Source organism: Arachis ipaensis, chromosome B10, assembly GCF_000816755.2.
Source record: "Arachis ipaensis cultivar K30076 chromosome B10, Araip1.1, whole genome shotgun sequence".
NCBI classification, from domain to species: Eukaryota; Viridiplantae; Streptophyta; class Magnoliopsida; order Fabales; family Fabaceae; genus Arachis; species Arachis ipaensis.
This window is the reverse complement of record NC_029794.2, coordinates 128,798,787-128,816,882: the sequence shown is the minus strand read 5'-3', so window position 1 is coordinate 128,816,882 and position 18,096 is coordinate 128,798,787. Positions and strand designations below refer to the sequence as shown.

At 35.8% G+C, this 18,096-nt stretch overlaps 1 protein-coding gene, 1 long non-coding RNA gene and 1 pseudogene across 2 annotated transcripts; all 3 read left to right on the top strand.

The window, feature by feature from the left end:
* LOC107621820 overlaps positions 1 to 1,830 on the top strand; it is a 2,811-nt pseudogene extending 981 nt beyond the window's left edge.
* On the top strand, positions 12,311 to 13,581 carry LOC107621382 (protein FAR1-RELATED SEQUENCE 5-like). The gene is made up of 2 exons (XM_016323404.1): positions 12,311 to 12,649; positions 12,793 to 13,581. Exons 1-2 carry the CDS (start codon positions 12,311 to 12,313, stop codon positions 13,579 to 13,581), a joined length of 1,128 nt encoding a protein of 375 aa, XP_016178890.1.
* LOC110267737 lies at positions 16,621 to 18,043 on the top strand. The gene is made up of 2 exons (XR_002355632.1): positions 16,621 to 16,946; positions 17,350 to 18,043. It is a non-coding gene; the product is annotated as an uncharacterized LOC110267737 (long non-coding RNA).

Below are 18,096 nucleotides of genomic sequence, written 5' to 3'. Positions count from 1 at the left end.
TTTGGACAACTTTTTTTTTTATATATTTTACTTTTAATATTAAAAGAAATATTTTTTCAGAAGTAACATAATCAATTTGGATTGATCAAATAGTCAGCTCACTTATCTGTATAAGTAAGTGTTGGAAGTTTAAATTTCGTCTTGTACATGCAGCAATTTATTGACCAATAACAAACCCTTAAATAGAGCGTAAAAGTGGCAATGGTTAGAGTAGGGTTTGAATCCAACCCTAAGTTTCTAATTTTACCCACGAGTTGAATTTGTTACTAAAACTCAACCTTATCCTACTTTTGAGTTCAAAACAACCCAACCTTAACCCTATCCATGGTCAACCCATAGGTATCCGACCCAACATGCTGATTTTCATAAATATGCAATAATATTATATAACCTAATGAGTATGCAAATTAAAAATTTAATATAACCAACACAATCGTCCTATAAACAACACAATTATCCCATAAACAACATAACCATCAAATGTTTAATTTTACATAAAAGTCTTTACTTAAATTAATAACATAAATACAAATAAAATATTATATTTATATATTACATATTACTATAATAGAAATGATTTTTATATAAATAAAAATGTTAAATTATCAATTAATAATCTTGAGTAGAGTAATTACTCAAAATGAATTTATCTAAGAAAAAGCCAGAAAAATAGTGCAAATATTTATTTTATTTTATTTTCTTTGCGAAAGAAATAGTAACAAAAAATTCACAATTTCTGTTGTCGTTATTTTTCAAACTATTTCCGTAATATTATCATGTTTTGAAACTGCAGGGTTGGCAACCACACAAAAAAGATTTCAGTTATCACCAAGCATTCCTCCCATGGACACAGAATCTATATGGTGGGCAAAAATATCTGATTCTAAAACTGAGAAGATGTTATCAACATTATTCTTGAATCCATGAAAACTCTAGAATCCACAGAGTGGTGCCTTTGTAACTCCACACCCGATCTTGAACCTGGAGCATTATCATTCGTACCAAAGCTATTACCAATTGGTCCATTATTAAGAACCTATGGCTATGATCAAGGTGTAAGTGAAAGATCATTGGGACAATTCTGGGAAGAAGATTTTTCTTGTTTGAATTGGCTTGATCAACAACCTCGTGGTTCTGTTATATATGTTGCATTCGGAAGTACCACTCTTTTTGATGAAAAGCAATTCAAAGAACTCGCTCTTGGACTTGAACTTACTAATAGACCATTTCTTTGGGTGTTGCGAAAAGATTCAGATTGTAACAATAAAGTGTGTTTTCCTAACGAATTCAAGGGGACTCAAGGTAAGATAATTGAATGGGCTCCTCAAGAAAAGGTGCTATCCCACCCTGCCATTGCTTGCTTTATAAGTCACTGCGGTTGGAATTCGACTTTGGAGGGTTTGTCTAATGGAGTGCCTTTTTTGTGTTGGCCATATTTTGCTGACCAATTCTTTGACAAAATATATATTTGTGATGAGTGGAAGGTTGGATTGGGATTTGATTTGGATGAGAATGGGATGATCTCACGCGAAGAGATAAAAGTCAAAGTTGATAAATTGCTTAGTGATGAGAACATAATATTTAAGGCTCGTGAGCTAAAGAAGAAGCTAATGAGGGACGTTGATGTTGGAGGAAAGTCTTCAGAGAACTTAAACAAGTTCATCAACTGGTTGAAGGAATAAGGATTTGCTTTTTCTGAACATGTTTTAATTCTAAACGTTAGTCGTTTGTTAATTGTTATTGCATGCTTTAGCTCTAGCTTTGATGATTGTTCCTAATGTCAAAATGAATAAAAAGAAATAAAAAAGGAAAGTGATTTATTGTTTATGACTTTCAAGATGATGATTAAGTAGTTTTAGTCTTTTAGATATGTTCCTCTTCTAATTGACTCAAATTAAATAAAAGGGGATGTTATCAAATAATGCCTTAATGTTTAGAGGAAGTATAGGGAGGCAATATATGTGTCGCACAATGCATACTGATCCATCTGTCACAACTTGGTTTAAAAAATCCATAAACTCGGAATTAAACTAGAGTCAAAATAAACACGTGCCAATCTCAACTCACCATAAAAATTTCTTTGCAAATCTCTAAACAAACCCATAACAAGTAGGGGTTTAAGCGGTGCGGGTTAAGCGGGCTTTTGCTATTTGGCGGTCCCAATTTTTCAGCCCGGCCCGCCTTTTTTGGCGGGTTACGCGGGCCGGCCCGGCGGGTTTAGGCCCGTTTGTCACCCCTAATAACAAGCCATCAAAGTTCAGTTACCGAATAATTAAAAAAGCTCTAAGGAGCAGTTTCAGTTTTAGAAATATCTATAACCGCTCCAACCACAATAAATTTATATATACAAGTGACCCATTAAGTCACAGGTACGTTATTCACTCTGAATATCATACTTATTACTCACACTAAAATTGACTTGAGTGTCGGGGTCCCTCTTGCAGGTTCTCCACACTGTTCGAACGAGGAAGAAATTCACGGTGCAGCGTACACAACATGATGATAACCTGATCACCGACCCTATAATCTAAAAGACACAAGATCCACCCACACCTCCTACAATAGTAAATACTAATGGTCAATAAATAGCATGCATTTAATTATTTCATGCCTAACTCTTTTTATTTCGTTATCTCTTTATAGTTCAAAACTTCAGATACCATAAGTTCTATATTATAATAATGAAAATTCAAATTACGCTTAAACTATATTAAATATTTCTTATCTTTTCATAATTTACGATCCTAATAAATTAGAATATATAACTTCTTATCATAGTAATAAATATACATGAGAGTATGTAAACAGTACTGTATCTATACTTAATAATAGAAATATTATTGATATGATAGTTTTAGATATATATCTAAATTATCCATTAATACCATATCATCTACTTCATCATTGTAATTACTCATAGTATATCCTTGCCTATAAATACAACGTCCACGTTTAACAAACTTTCAAGTTATACCAATCAAATTATAGCTAATTAATTAAAAAAAAAACCAAAAACTTTTGTAGAAGTTCATAATCAACTACTATCAAAAGTAAAAATGCACTAATCAAACCACCGCCTCTGTCATCTCAGATGTTGCCTTTTCTTTCTTTTATTTTTTTTCAAAAACATTGGTAACTTTTTAGAGCTCATCATCGTTATTTCTAGTCTTTGCATGTTTCAACTTCCGTGTCCCACCAACAATAGGAGTCTTGCACCTATTACCCACAAATCCAAAATACAAAATCATTTATAGACTGTAAATCTAAAGACCAACCACACATCAATATCAACTAACACCTGGAATAAAAACAACCCACATTTCAATTAATAATATTTTAGCAGTATGTATAGATTTAATCTTCAACATCTTAGGCACGCCAAAATATACTCAACTAAAAAATCTACCATTCAGATTGTCATCTTCACCTTCACTACTACGATGATCTACATCTAATACTGACTCGGTTATCAACACCAATATATCGAAAACAGCTCACACAAACTTTTTATATGAGTAAAGGGGAATTATATTCATAAAGTTGGAATTATATTCAAATTTTTTAACCAAATTTAACAATCTTTTATAATATTTTTGAACAAATTTTCATATGATATATACATTATTTTCTACATATTCTAGAAATATTTGCTACTTAATTTTATTTATGCCTTATCTAGTATAATATCACAATATCTGATGATTTTTTATTCTCAATAAATTAAAAATAATTATGATGTCTTTACAAGTAATTTGATTAGTGTAAAAATAAACATGATATAAAATATATCAATTTTTGCTATTATCTATTCTTTGCTTTTATGTTTTTGTACATGATCAATCTACCTTTATATTTGTTATTATCAATTATTAAAAGCTAATCATTTTAGTCGAACTCTTGTTTGAAAGAAATAGAAGCAAAAACTACATTAGCCATTGTTAAAATTTTGATAAAGCTTCAAATCAATGGCATGAACATTACTCACGGTAATGAAAGCATAGATGAAGATTCAAACTTGATTTTCTCTCAACTAAGGTCGACACAATGAGCAAGACCTTATAACGCACTATAAATTTAAAATTCCCCAGTAACATCATCTAGCGGTATGCAGTTTTAGTTTATATGCTACACATTTTCGGTTTTCATATTTACGTAAGAGATGTTGGCTTCTTACGATCAAATAGCAAAATTAATTTCATTATCTTTGATCAAGAATAAAATTCTATAGGATCTAAATAATTTGAATAAGAATAATCTCGTACCTTCAGGATGCTAGTTCAAAAATACTTATCATCTATTTTACTCCTTTAGTAATAGTGAATCTTTCGAACTCATTCGAAATTCATATATTATTTGTCAACACGAGTTCCTGTCTTATTTTTTATTTCAGATTGTTTTAATCTATTCACAACATTTATTCTTATACTAATCGCTCTTTTCCTTCTTATAATATTTTCTAATTAGTTTCAATGAAGCAGCACAAATGCAAATTACTTATTCTTATAGATACAATGAGATATATTTCTTCTCAATTGTTTTAATGTATCCCAAATTTCTCTAGTTATTTTTACATTGATATTGCTAGTAAGTATTATTTTGTTTTTCAATTATATTTTAATTGCTCAATGCTCACACAGTCCTATTTGCATTTTTCCTTCATTAACTTCAATTATTTGTTTCTTAGAGTGATGAAGTTTAACTTCAGCTTTAGTCAATAAATTCAAAATATGTGTTTGCATTGTCACATTTAACTTCTTTTCTAAATTAGAACTGTCTTATATATTACTATATTATGAAATGCTGAGGTCAACATAACAAGGACGAATTTGAAGTCAACTCAGAAATAAGGTGATGAAAAGGACCAGAGAAGTCCTGTAGCGGTGAAGACCACACCTTGGAAATAATGACTATGGTAATAGTCACTCCAAACCCATCAATAGAGAAACCAAATTCTGCCAAATGCTCTAGTAACATTATCTAACATACATAATTTTAACTACATATTTACATTTTCAGTTTCTATGTTTTCGTTAGAAATTTCGAATTAGCACAATTATGCAGGTATTTGATCAAATAAAATCAATCACGCTTTGATTGCTCAGTATTTAATCCATACTATTTTATTCAAGTCTTTTTTCATTTTTTTTCCAATTATTCTGCTCCCCGAACAAAGGGATCCTATTTTAGTTTTAATCGACAAATTCAAAACATGAATTTACAAAACAAAAAAAATCCAAAAATTAACTTGAATGATAATTGAGAGGTGAATAACCTCAACATATAAAATTGATACGTCCTATACTACAGTGAAATAATTCGTAAGCATAACCTACACGCTTATATAATTCTTTTATTTTAATCTTTAATACGACATGGCCTCTTATAAGGTATGGACTAACCTATATACTTAAACCATTTTACCTTAATGTATCTTACCATTTCATATTCTAACCTTGGACATGCTATATTTTGTTGTATATTGTCAATCTGTCTTTCATTGTTGATTGACTTTCTTTAAGTATATCTGATACTATTGTCGAAGTCTTATATACAGGGTAATACAATCATGCCGATGAAAAAAAAGAGCATCAACCGCAGTACCGCCATTTAGATTATAATTAATGAAATATCTGTACTCTTTTATTTTTATTTTTTTTGTCATTTTCATCATTCCTAATTGATCTATAAGTCATCTCATACAAGATAAAACCGTTCCGCCACGAATCTTCAAAATCATATACGAATCTCCGACCGAGATATACTCTCTTGAGTTATAATTTGGTTTTCAAACAAATCACGACTTTTACTCCTTTTTAAAACCTAGTTATACTTCAATTTTCAAACGCAGAAGCTACTAAGCTATCTATCAATTCAAACAAACCGACATCTATAAGTCGGACTCATTTCAAACAACCCGACACCTATGAGTCGGAATAATTTCAAGCAAACCGATCTATAAGTTAGGACAACTCCAAATATCGGCAACATCTATGCTATGCCCAATTTTAAACTGGTCTATTATATCGGTTCACCAATTTTTCAAACAACTCAACAACAATATTGACCTATCAACAATAGTCCTCATTGATTACTACTAGTCATACTTATTGAATATGAAAACCAAGTCAACGTTTACTTGTTTTTCTCATCAATATTTCTATTCCTTATAAGTCAAAAACACTTTTTTTGATCAAATTATTCCAAAGCATCAACTGGCGTATCAACTGCATACAGAACAATTATCATGCAAATCATGCTACTTCTATCAACCTCACTATACGCAAACATCAAAAGCACAAACAGTTTCCAACAAAACCAAATCCAATCATATTTTCATCCATAAAATCTGATTCAATCCAAACAACCCGACATTTATACGTCGGAATAATAACTCTACACAAATTTGCATCTATAAGTCAAAATCAAGTCGATGCATACCAAGAACTTTTTTCAATGAAATATTTTATTCTCCATGACATAAGATTAAACTTGGAGGCTTATCCTCATTATTTAACCATTATTCCTAATCATTCTCAAATTTCTTTTACTTTACCATTCACCTACACCAAATTTCAAGCATGACTATCATTTTTCAACATACAACAAGTTGAGCTTGGGGGCTCCTACTATCCTGATTTCGAGTTATAGATCAAAAGCTCAACCTGTTTAAAGCTAAACAATCCCACAGGTCAAGCTTGGGGGCTATGATCCGTCTGTCACAACTTGGTTTAAAAAACCCATAAACTCGAAAACAAACTAGAGTCAAAATAAACACGTGCCAATCTCAACTCACCACAAAGATCTCTCCGCAAATCTCTAAACAAACCCATAACAAGCCATCAAAATTCAGTTACCGAATAATTAGAAAAGCTCTAAGGAGCAGTTTCAGAAATATCTATAACTGCTCCAACCACAATAAATTTATATATACAAGTGACTCATTAAGTCACAGGTACGTTATTCACTCTGAATATCATCCTTATTACTCACACTAAAACTTACTTGAGTGTCGGAGTCCCTTTTGCAGGTTCTCCACACTGCTCGGACGAGGAAGAAACTCACGGTGCAGCGTACAGGAAAAGGACATCGCCATTACTCCCTCAGCTGCATCCGATCTATACCTCGAAGTCCAGTCCCAGACAGAAACACATACAATGGGAGTTAATTTCAAATTAAAATTAAAGTATCTGATGTTTATTTAAAGCTGTTCACATATATTTATTTTAGAATAGTAAAGGTGTATTCGTGTGATCAGTTTCAAGTATTTTAAATTGTATGTTCGATTCAGTAGGATATCAGATGTTTATTATCCCTGATATCCGGATGGTTATTCTGGATAATATAGGTGTATTGTGTTTGATAAATTAGTAGTATTTTACCCTGGATGTTCATTTTTAACTCATATTGGGCCAAATAAACAGCCCATTATACATATTGTACAGATACTTCATTGGCTCCCTAGCGAGATTCTAATGTTTATTGGCGAAATTAGGGACTATAGTTAACTGTATTAGTAATTTTTTCTTAGTTTTTTTTTTTTTGAGAAAACATGACATTTAAAATTATTTTAAAAATTTTAAAACTTATTAAAAAAATAAATCATCCAAAAAATATTAGAAAAATAACATCAAAAAATTTAGTAAGAAATATCTAAAACTATTAAAAAATTATCCAAATTTAAAAAAGTACAAATATTCAAAATATAAAAAATCCAAAACTTAAGAAAAAACATAAAAAACTAATAAAAAATATCCAAAACCAAGAAAAAGATGAACAACGACACGGATAAAGCATGGAGTTTGGATGTGACTAGGCACGGTGTCCTTCTTTTTTACTGGCTGTTCCGTCGTGCTTCGCGGTGACGTACGGCATCACCAATGGCGTGCAATGACACTTGGCAGCAGGACGCGTGTGGCATTGTGTTCGCAGAGAAAGGACGCTACACGGGTTTAGGCGGCGCCGGGAGGAGTACTGTGTACGTCCGGAAGCAAGAGAACGCTTTTGTTTACTTGTTTAGTAGACACTATCCAATATAAATAGTGAAAATTATTTTTTTATAATTATTTGCTGGCAAAAGTACGTATTTTAATTTTTAATATATTTGTAAAGCCATGGATTCTGGATTTTTTTAATAATAAAATAAATTCATATTTTTTTTAAACATAATTTTTGGACTTTAATTCTTAAAATACGATTTTTTTTTTGGTATTTAAGCACGTTCGCCGGAGCCTCGGCGAACTCTGTAAAAATTGGCAAGTTTGCCTAACCCTGGTTCGTCTAACCCCAGCGAATTCCACTCAAATTTTTTGAAAAACGCATTTTTAATCCATATCATTGTCTAGAAAATAGTATATAGATCTACAAACAGTATATAAGAATACACAAAAATACACAGACAACAAGCATGACTTCTTCAAGAATTTTTTTAATTATAAATTAAAAAAATGAGCCATATTTAACCAAAAAAAATTTAATTATAAATTTAAAAAATAACTATTTCCCAAAAATAATCCACTTCAAATATATCAGATTGGAAAGTTAACAACGGTAACCATTATCATCGTTTCCAGAGTACATAAGAGTACACAAAAGTACACAGGATAACAATCCTTGTTATTTTTGGAAAATAGTTATTTTTTTAATTTATAATTAAAAAAATTCTTGTTAAATATGGCTTATTCCAATGTACCTATGTATTTTTAGAGCCGATAACAATGATTGTCATTGTTAAATATGACTTATTTTTTTAATTTATAATTAAAAAAATCTTTGAAGAAGTCATGCTTGTTGTTGGTGTATTTTTGTGTATTTCTATATACTGTTTGTAGATCTATATACTATTTTCTAGACAATGATATGAATTAAAAGTGCGTTTTTCAAAAAACTTGAGTGGAGTTCGCCGGGGTTAGGCGAACTCTATAAAATTTATAGAGTTGGCCGAAAAGTTAGGCGAACTTGCTAATTTTTATAGAGTTCGTCGGGGTCCGGCGAACTTGCCAATTTTTATAGAATTTGCCGGAATCCGGTGAACTTGCTTAAATGCTAAAAAAAAAAAAATCGTATTTTTGGAATTAAAGTCCAAAAATCATATTTGGAGAAATATAAATTTTTTTTTATTTTATTATTGAAAAAATCCCCCACGGATTCCTTATTCCCACTTTACGTGGGAGTATCATTAGCCAACATTAAAATAATTAAAAAAAGAATCCAATTTTTTTATTTTTGAGAAAACTAGTAATTAGATATGGACCCTCTAATTAATTTTTTTCACATTTTTTTATTTTCTTTAATTTCAAATTCAAGGTAGTGGGGAGACATTTGTTCTACTTGTTGTGATAAGATCTTATGTGGATGCCCATTTCCAATGTTGCTTGGTTTATCAAGGATGACTTCATTTATTGTAGTTTGAAAAATGTCATCATATGCATCTATAAATAGAGGGGTCAATCTATGATACAGATGTTATTTGATACAGATTTACAGATATTCCCTTTTAATGAGTATGAGATGGACACCTGGCTGATTTGTTGCAGGGATTGTCTCCTGCTTTACGTTAGGGGTTGCTGAGCCATACGTTAGGGGTGGCTGAGCCAGAAAGCCAAGGTTTTTTTGTTTGTTTGTGTTTTTTGGACATGGCGTTAGGCCAAAGAATTGACCCAGCGCACACAAATAGAACCCTGCCCGACCCGAAGCACTACCCAGTACCCACGCAGAGACCTGCCCTTCCCTAACAGCCCCAAACCTCCCTTCCTCGCCCTTCCAGCGCTATCTCTGAAGCTTTACATCGTTTGTTGCATGGAGGCAAAATCAGGCACCTGGATCTTCAACCGTGGCCACAATCGGAATCCTCAGGTACTGTCTTCTTGAGGTCACCCATGCCGCGCCTACTCGGAGTCGATCAGTCTGTTGCTCGTGTTCAGCGATGACCATTTGTGCCTCTTCACAATGACTGCGACATCTCGCTAACACGCATGTCATTTCATTCTCCTTGGACTGCGCTTGCCAATGCCTTGAAGAAGCTCCTTCTCCTGCTTCGTGGTGATTCCGAACCTCACCTCCCGTCTTGCCTCCCCACATGCATTAAAGCTGTTGGCGACTTCTTTCTTGGTCCCTCCTCCCCATCCGTATTGATTGAATTATAAGCCGGTGAAATTTTTGAACGGATTCATCTCGTAGCCCGCATTGGCTTCGTGTGGCAGTCGACACTCCCGCTGCAGGCGCATTCGGAAGTTGCTGTTGTTCTGGTTTGGTCCTCGTCGCAGGTATGAATGTCATTGTTTTTGCTCTGTTCGAATTCGTGGTATTCGAAATTGTGTCTTGCTTTAGAGGTGTAGAGCATTGGGTAAATAGAGTTGAATTGAATCTATAAATTTAAACTGAATTTCCCTTTCAAAGTTTCTGGTTTTGAAACTGGCATAAGAGTATGAGTAGCTGCTTTATCCTTCTCTGTAGTTGTCAACTTTACTTTTGTCTTTACAACACCTCCAATGAGAATTTTGTTCTGAATTTCGTTGAACATTTGAAATTGTATCACTAGAATGCCTACTTCTCTCGACTAAACCTTAAGCCATGGTTAGCTGGTAGTAATAGACTCATGGTGACATTAACTTATTTGGCAAAACGTTTTTAGAAGTGGTATTTACATACTAAGTTAGTTACGGAAATCAGTCAATATATATAATCTACAAAAATATGTTGTTTAGCTCATCCTGAATTTTTATTTTGTATTTCAAACTATATTTTTTACCCGTGGTTGATTTTGGTATGTATCTTGTATGGTTGAATAATTTTTCATCCGACACTTGAACTGCAATCTTGTTTAACCAATTTTAACCAATTTTCATTTGCAAGTTTATTTACAGATGGTATTTAATTGAGAGTAAATTAATATTTGGTTAAAGGTGAAGCCGTGAAGGTGCTAGTGAAGTTATGCATTTTCAAGGAATTAGAATCCTTTCTCACGTTAGTTGTAGTTTACTTTATATTAGTGTGCTTGGGTGGGATTGTTATATCTTAAATACCATGGAAATCAAAGAGAATTTAAATGATGTATTTAAGATTTTTTAGATTTTTTACAATTGCTAAGTGTGGCTTAGATTTGTTATCCCTCTTTCTTCAATTATGTTTAACGTTCAAGTATTTCTCCCATAGCGTATATAGTCGTTGTTATGGAATACATGATTTATAGTCATGTACCTAATAAGATTAATAAGCATGCTATCAAGTATATGATTAAATATGAACTGTGAGAACTTCAATTCTGGGCGGATGGGAATTGCAGCAGCACTAATTTTTAGCATGGATTACACATTCCTTTTTAATTCTTTGCCATGGAATTCGTGTCTGTTGTGTATGACGCATGGGCAATGCAATTTTTCGAGTTTGTGTTGTTTATCAAACTGTTGCTGCCTGCTTGACTTATTGTAAAATGTGCTATTCAGAAGATCCAATTTTTTTTCTAGTTTCACCGCAGAAAGTAGAAGTGGTTTTTTGGAAGCATCTCGTTCGGTAACAAGACTAATGCTAGTTGGACTAATGAAAGTTGTCGTATCCTTTTTGAATGGCTGAAATAGCTGCGGTGTCGGAAGACCCCTTGTAATAATTTGTGAGTGTCTGGGATCTTGCAAACATGTCAGGTGAAAAGGGTGGTTACAGAGTGTTTCCCCCAATGGCACAACTGATGAGTCTCTCAAGAATGAGAGTGCAAAATAGTTGACTTTACCCTTTTATGGAATTATCAACTACGTCAGTTATTGTTGTGGTTCTGTGTTTTATTTTTTTTAATGTTTGGATTTCAGCTGAATTGATCACATGAACCATTCATTTAGGTCGAAGAGTTTGGAAAGATAGCAAGAATTGAGGGAACACTCAAACATCAAAATCTTGTTCACGGTCGCCACACTCTGATCTAAGATTGGATACGACTACATGTAAGTTTGTTGCACTTGTTGCTTTCTTCAAGAGTTCACCGGTTACATAATGTGCGTTAAATATGCAGTACTGTTTAATAGGTAGACCTGATTTGTGTTTATTTATTGGAATTGCTGCTGCTTGTTACTGTACATTCGCGCTAAAGTTATTCCGGCATCTCTCCCGTTTAGGACTAGTGATTGCATTAGGTCGAGAAAGCAAGATTGTAGGGTGAGGATCAACTGCTTTAGTTAAAGTTTGGTTTACCTATGTACAAATGCTAAGTCTCTTATAACTTCTTAATTCGTTGCGAGATGTTAATTAAGTCACATCCGTGCTAATGGTTACTTTTTCGCCGACTAAACATTTTCCAGGTGATTGACTTCCTTTGTTATTGAGGATGGATTTGAGCTTCGACTTCAGTGGTGGATATGATGATTCAGATTGGGTTAGTGAAGAAGAGTACTTCGAAGTGTCCTCCTCGAGTGGGGATGATGAGGACGACCCCATCGACAACGACTCCGATGCGGCTGAGATGGGTGATGACCCCCACGCGAGTGGCATCAGTTCAGATTCGAAGACATGTCTGGGTGATGCTCCTTGTTTTAAGTCGACAGAGGATTTCTTAGACAAGGTGTTCACTACCGAGGAAGATTCATATGCGGCATACAAACAGTTTGCCCCCCTAAGGGGGTTTGGTGTAAGGAAGGGTAACGTGGCTCGAATAAATGGTGTTTTGGTCAGACGAGACTTTTTTTGTCACCGTCAAGGTACAAGGCATGAGAAACACTACGATCGTCCAGAAAAGTATGGGATGAGAGGCTGGAGAGTCGCACAGGTTGTTTAGCAAAGTTGAAAATCTACTATGATTTGCAAAACCAGGTTTGGAAAGTCAGGAGGATAGACGACAACCATAACCACCCTCTTGCTACCACCATGTTTACTCATCTTCTTCCAAGTCATCGGAGACTAAGTGAGAGTGATAAGGCTCAAGTGGATAGTCTTAAAAAGTTCGGGATTGCCACTTCGAAAATTATGGCTTACATGGCCGGGCAGTCAGGGGGTTATGGGATGCTTCGTTTTACGAAGAGGGATCTCTACAATTATGTTCACAGCCAAAGAATAGCACAAATAAACGACGGAGACGCGGCAGCAACGATAAGTTATTTGAAAGGCAAAGCCAACGCTGACATGATGACGGTCGCCAGATATACCAAAACAGCAGAAGACAGACTTGGAAGCCTATTCTGGGCTGATGGGCAGATGATGGTAGATTATCGTCTGTTTGGTGACGTGCTTGCATTTGATGCAACATACCGGTCCAACAAGTACAAGAAGCCTCTAGTAGTCTTCTCTGGATCAAATTATCACAGGCAAACCGCAATTTTCGGTTTTGCGTTGCTGGAGGATGAGGAGGTCCATACATATAGGTGGGTGTTGTTGAATATTCTAGATGTCATGGATAATAAGAAGCCTGCCGTTGTGGTCACCGACGGGGATAAAGCAATGCGAGCAGCCATTGCGGATGTGCTGCCTTCAGCCAGGCATCGCCTCTGTGGGTGGCACCTGGAGAAAAACTGTGTCCTTAGGGTAAAAGAACCTGAATTTCGAAAGGTGTTCAAGAAGGCAGTTTACGCAAACTTCGATGTTGCGGAGTTTGAGGAGTATTGAAGAACGGCTGTAGAAAGTCTAGGGTTAATGAACAACAGCTGGGTTAAAGGCACCTATGATTTAAGAGAGAGTTGGGCAACAGCATATCTACGAGGAACTTTTTGTGCAGGGTATAGGACAACTTCGAGGTGTGAGGGAATAAATGCATTCATCAAAGGGTTTCTTAAGTCGACAAATAGCCTTTTGGAATTGGTTCACAGCTTGGACAGGGTGGTTAAAGATTATCGCAACAATGAGGTCACGGCCCAATTTTATTCGTCGTATTACACGCCCGTACTGACGACCGGTCTTGATAAGATAGAGTTGTTTGCCTCGAAGTTATACACCAGGGCAGTCTTCAAGGAGGTTAGAAAACAAATAAAAGGGGTTGGAAGTTTATTGTTTTTGGAGAAAGACAGCATAAGCACGACATCCGTCTACAAGTTCTCAAGCATAGGGAACCGTCGTAGGATCCGCAAGGTGCTTTATGATCCGAGTGAGCCGAAGATTGAATGTGATTCTATGATGTGGAACAGCGAAGGTATTCCTTGCTGCCACATATTTTGCGTGATGAAATATGAGGGTTTGGAAGAAATCCCACCAGGTTTGATACTGAGGCGGTGGTGTATTGATGCCAAAGAATGGACGGCATCATCAACAGAAGAGACAGCGAGGCAGGGCAGTCGATTACTACGGTATGGCGCGTTGTGTAGTGCAATGACGGTTGTTGCCAAACTGGCTTCCAATGATGCAGCTAACTTCGCGGTAGCTAGGGATGCAATATCCTCTTTGGCACAACGACTTCAGGTGCGAAGAGGAAACACGGTACACCGTGAGGCTGACATGAGGCAATAGGATGTTGTGAAGGAACCTTCGGTAGCAAAGATAAAGGGGGCTCCTAAGCGCCGCAGGGAAACGTGATCCTCCACACAGATCGAGGTTGGTCGGAAGAGGCGTTGCTGCACTTCTTGTGGGCTTCCAGGTCACACTAAGAGGACGTGCTTGTCCGAAAGGGAGATGAGCCAAGTCGGTGACCCAGAGGGGATATCAGCCACGGTCGGGCATTCATCCTCGAGAGAGCTCAGTGCGTATCCTAGAGAAACTACTTCTTCCAAGGTATATTTCCTAATTTCGGTTATTTTTTACATGTGACTTAGCTATGGATTGTGACATGGTGATCGTTTAGTGAAATTAACAATGCTTTCACACACAATGAAAGAGTTTACTTTAGTTTATAGTAAGTAGTTATTCTGTCTGTACGATATGTGTTACTACCTAGTGTCTCATCCCATCCCAAATATAAGTTCCGTAATAGAGAGTCAGCGTATCACAATCAGCAGAGTATCCATCTGTCATTCCTTTCTGTGTGTACAAAGGATCCCATGTTCGTGGAACTATAATAGGGGAAAATTAGTGAATTAGCTGGGCATTTACCATGTATGGTTTTCATGAGTTCTTCGTGTTTTCTTATAATGTTCCTTTGGGAAATCAATTATGAGTTTTTTAGTTTCTGGGTGTATACGTAAATTAAATTATCAGATTCGGATGAAGTGGTATTTCCGTTTGATGGGATTTAAAACCAGTGTGTGTTTTGACATCCTAAAATGCCGTCTTTATTAAGGGTGATTGAGTAGTTTCATCCAATTTTCTTCCACGGATGTACCTTTTATGGTTAAGACAACAATTTTTTAACTTTTTTGTCATGATCTTATTCCGTGATTACTGTTGAAGGAGGAGTTATAATTTTCTGGTCCGGCTGTATCGAAGATTGAGTGATGTCTCTTGTGTGTATTAACTTTAGGGGTAATTAATGTAACACTTTCAGGCAGAAGGTTTTTACAGGCATCTTCAATATAGTTTGTACTGTACATGTGGCATATACATAGTCATTATGTATTCGGAGGGGTACGGTTTCACATAGAACTTTGCTTATATTTTTTCAATTGGTTATTGCAACTCCAAATATAATTTATTCTTCGAATTCCCTTTGTTAAGCATAATTTGTTCATTTGGTTTGCAGGCTGCAGAAGGCTACTCTGGACCGGGTATTCCTAGAGGTTCGGGCTCCTACATACCAAGTCCTGCCGAAGCAAGCGCAACCCAGTCGTACCTACCCCAGATGAACCCACGGGGCGGTGGTGGCAACTTTTTCCTTGGGGGCCAGCACATACAACAATTCTTTGCCGCTCCAAGCTACTCCACACACCATGGGGCCCTTCCTACCCAAGCACCCGCAATGGTGACCTCACCCGAACAAGCTCCCATTTTAAACCCGACGGAATTTAAAATTCCTAGTTTCGATGCCTTCCAAGCAGTGGTTGCTTGAGGTATGCATCTTCCGTAAGTTTCTTCATTGAGTACTAACACAAATCTTGTTGTACCGCTTTAACGGACAACATATACTATCAATGTTATCGCTCATTTCAGAAAGCAATGGGCAGGGCATCGTCCCCCAACAGGACAGCACATTGAATTTCAAAACACCATTAGCAGTAGTTTACAGGGGACTACGTAGAATGGAGGCAGGTTAAACGACGCAGGTTGCGACGAGGTGCTTGTCTCCCACCATAATCCTAATAAATTCTTAGGTAGCAAAGGAATGGTTGACCCTCCAAGGGACAACGTGCGTTAGGCGTCGGTTCATCGTGTGGCGTTGTATACTTGGACATATATTTTATGCACTGTAATGGAGGTTGTTATTCTTTTAGTGCTCTCATTGTCAATATGAGTCTTCTGTGGCGCCCTTCTTATGAAATTAGGGATGGCAAAAAACCCCGGCGGGGCGGGTATCCGCAGGGATTTACCCGCCGGGGAGCAGATATGGGGACAGTTTTGTACCTGCAGGGACGAGAGACGGGGACCCGTTTATTATACGGGGCGGAGGCAGGGATAAATATATATATATATGAGTTTCAGAATTTCAAAACCCTAATGACCTAATCCCTCACTTCCGCCGTTCTCTCTCACTGTTCTCTTTTCTCCCCTCTCTGAAATTCAAACCCTCTCCTCTAACCAGTGCCCCTATTATATATATATAAAATATGAGAGTTGAAGAACCCTAGCCGTCATTCACACTGCGTTACGCTCCTCTCTTCTGTCCTCTCTTCGACTCTATCTCTCTCAAACCGTTTCCTCTCATGAATTCATCACCGCCGACCGCCACCGCCACCTCCTACCGCTGAGCCCCTCACCAACAACGCTCAGATCCTCTCCTCTCAGTCTCGACGTCACAACATCAGTGAGTCGTCGCCGTTAGAGCGTCCAAGCCTCTGCGCCACTTCTCATTCTTCGTCGTCTTCGCCGTTGGAGTGTTCGAGCCTCTACGTCGCTTCTCAGCCATCGCCGATCTTCACCGATATCCGACCCTCTTTTCTTTCTTCTGATAGGTAGCTTCTATGAACTCTGAATTTCTTTTTTTACTTTGATTTGAAGTATTTGTGATTCTGATTTTGTTCTGAAGCATCAGAAATTTTTAGTTTGTGATTTTTAGTTTGTGATTTGAAGCATCAGAAATTTATGTTTTTTATTCTGATTATGAGTTAGGTTAACTATAATTTATGTTTTTTATTCTAATTTTGATTTTTATGATTTATGTGATGCTTTGTTAATTCTGTGATTTATATAATTTTATGTGTTTATGTTACAATTTTTTATTTTGATTATGATTTACATAATTTATGTGATTGTGTTCTAATTTCTTTGATTTAGGTTAATTATGATTTATGTTTTTTTATTCCGCTTCTGATTTGCATGACTTATGTTTGTGATTTCTGTAATTTATGTATGTAGGATTCAAGTAAATCAGAATCCACATCACTACCATTACAACTATTACAAGATGAAGAAGGCTTAAGAATTACTGAAAATTATGTTTCTATGATGTGATAAATTATGTTTGGTTGTTTATGGATTATGTATATGTTATTATGTTTGGCTGATTTTGAATGTAATTTGGGATTATCTTTATTTTCTATTTTTTTCAATTTTTTTTATTTTTCTTGATTTTTATTATTTTTTACAGAACTCCGCGGATATCCGCGGAGACCCCGGTCCCCGGCGGATACGGGGTCCCCGTTACCCGTAGCGGGGACGGGGCGGGGACGGGGACATGTTTTGGAGGCGAGGGACGGGGGGCGGGGGGCATGTCCCCGCCCCCATGGGGACCCGTTGGCATCCCTATATGAAATGTTGTATACGGTTGGGTTGTGTTAATTTAAACTTATATGAATGTTATACTTAAAAGTTTAACTATAAGATGATGTAAATGATGATGAATTGTGGCTAGCCTTTTCGTTGTAGATATTGGCAGGTTGATTGTTAAGATAGAGGAATGGTGAAAGATTTTATAATTGGCAGGTTTATTGTCACTATTTTTTTATATTTTTTTTATTAATAGCATGAATATTTTTGTTTAGAATTATTGTATGTTCACTTATCTATGTCATCGTATTTTTTTAATAGAATTTTTAGTCTTCGTTGTTCATGATTTTTTTTAATTACTTTTATTAATACGTATTTTCTGTATCTCTTTATTTT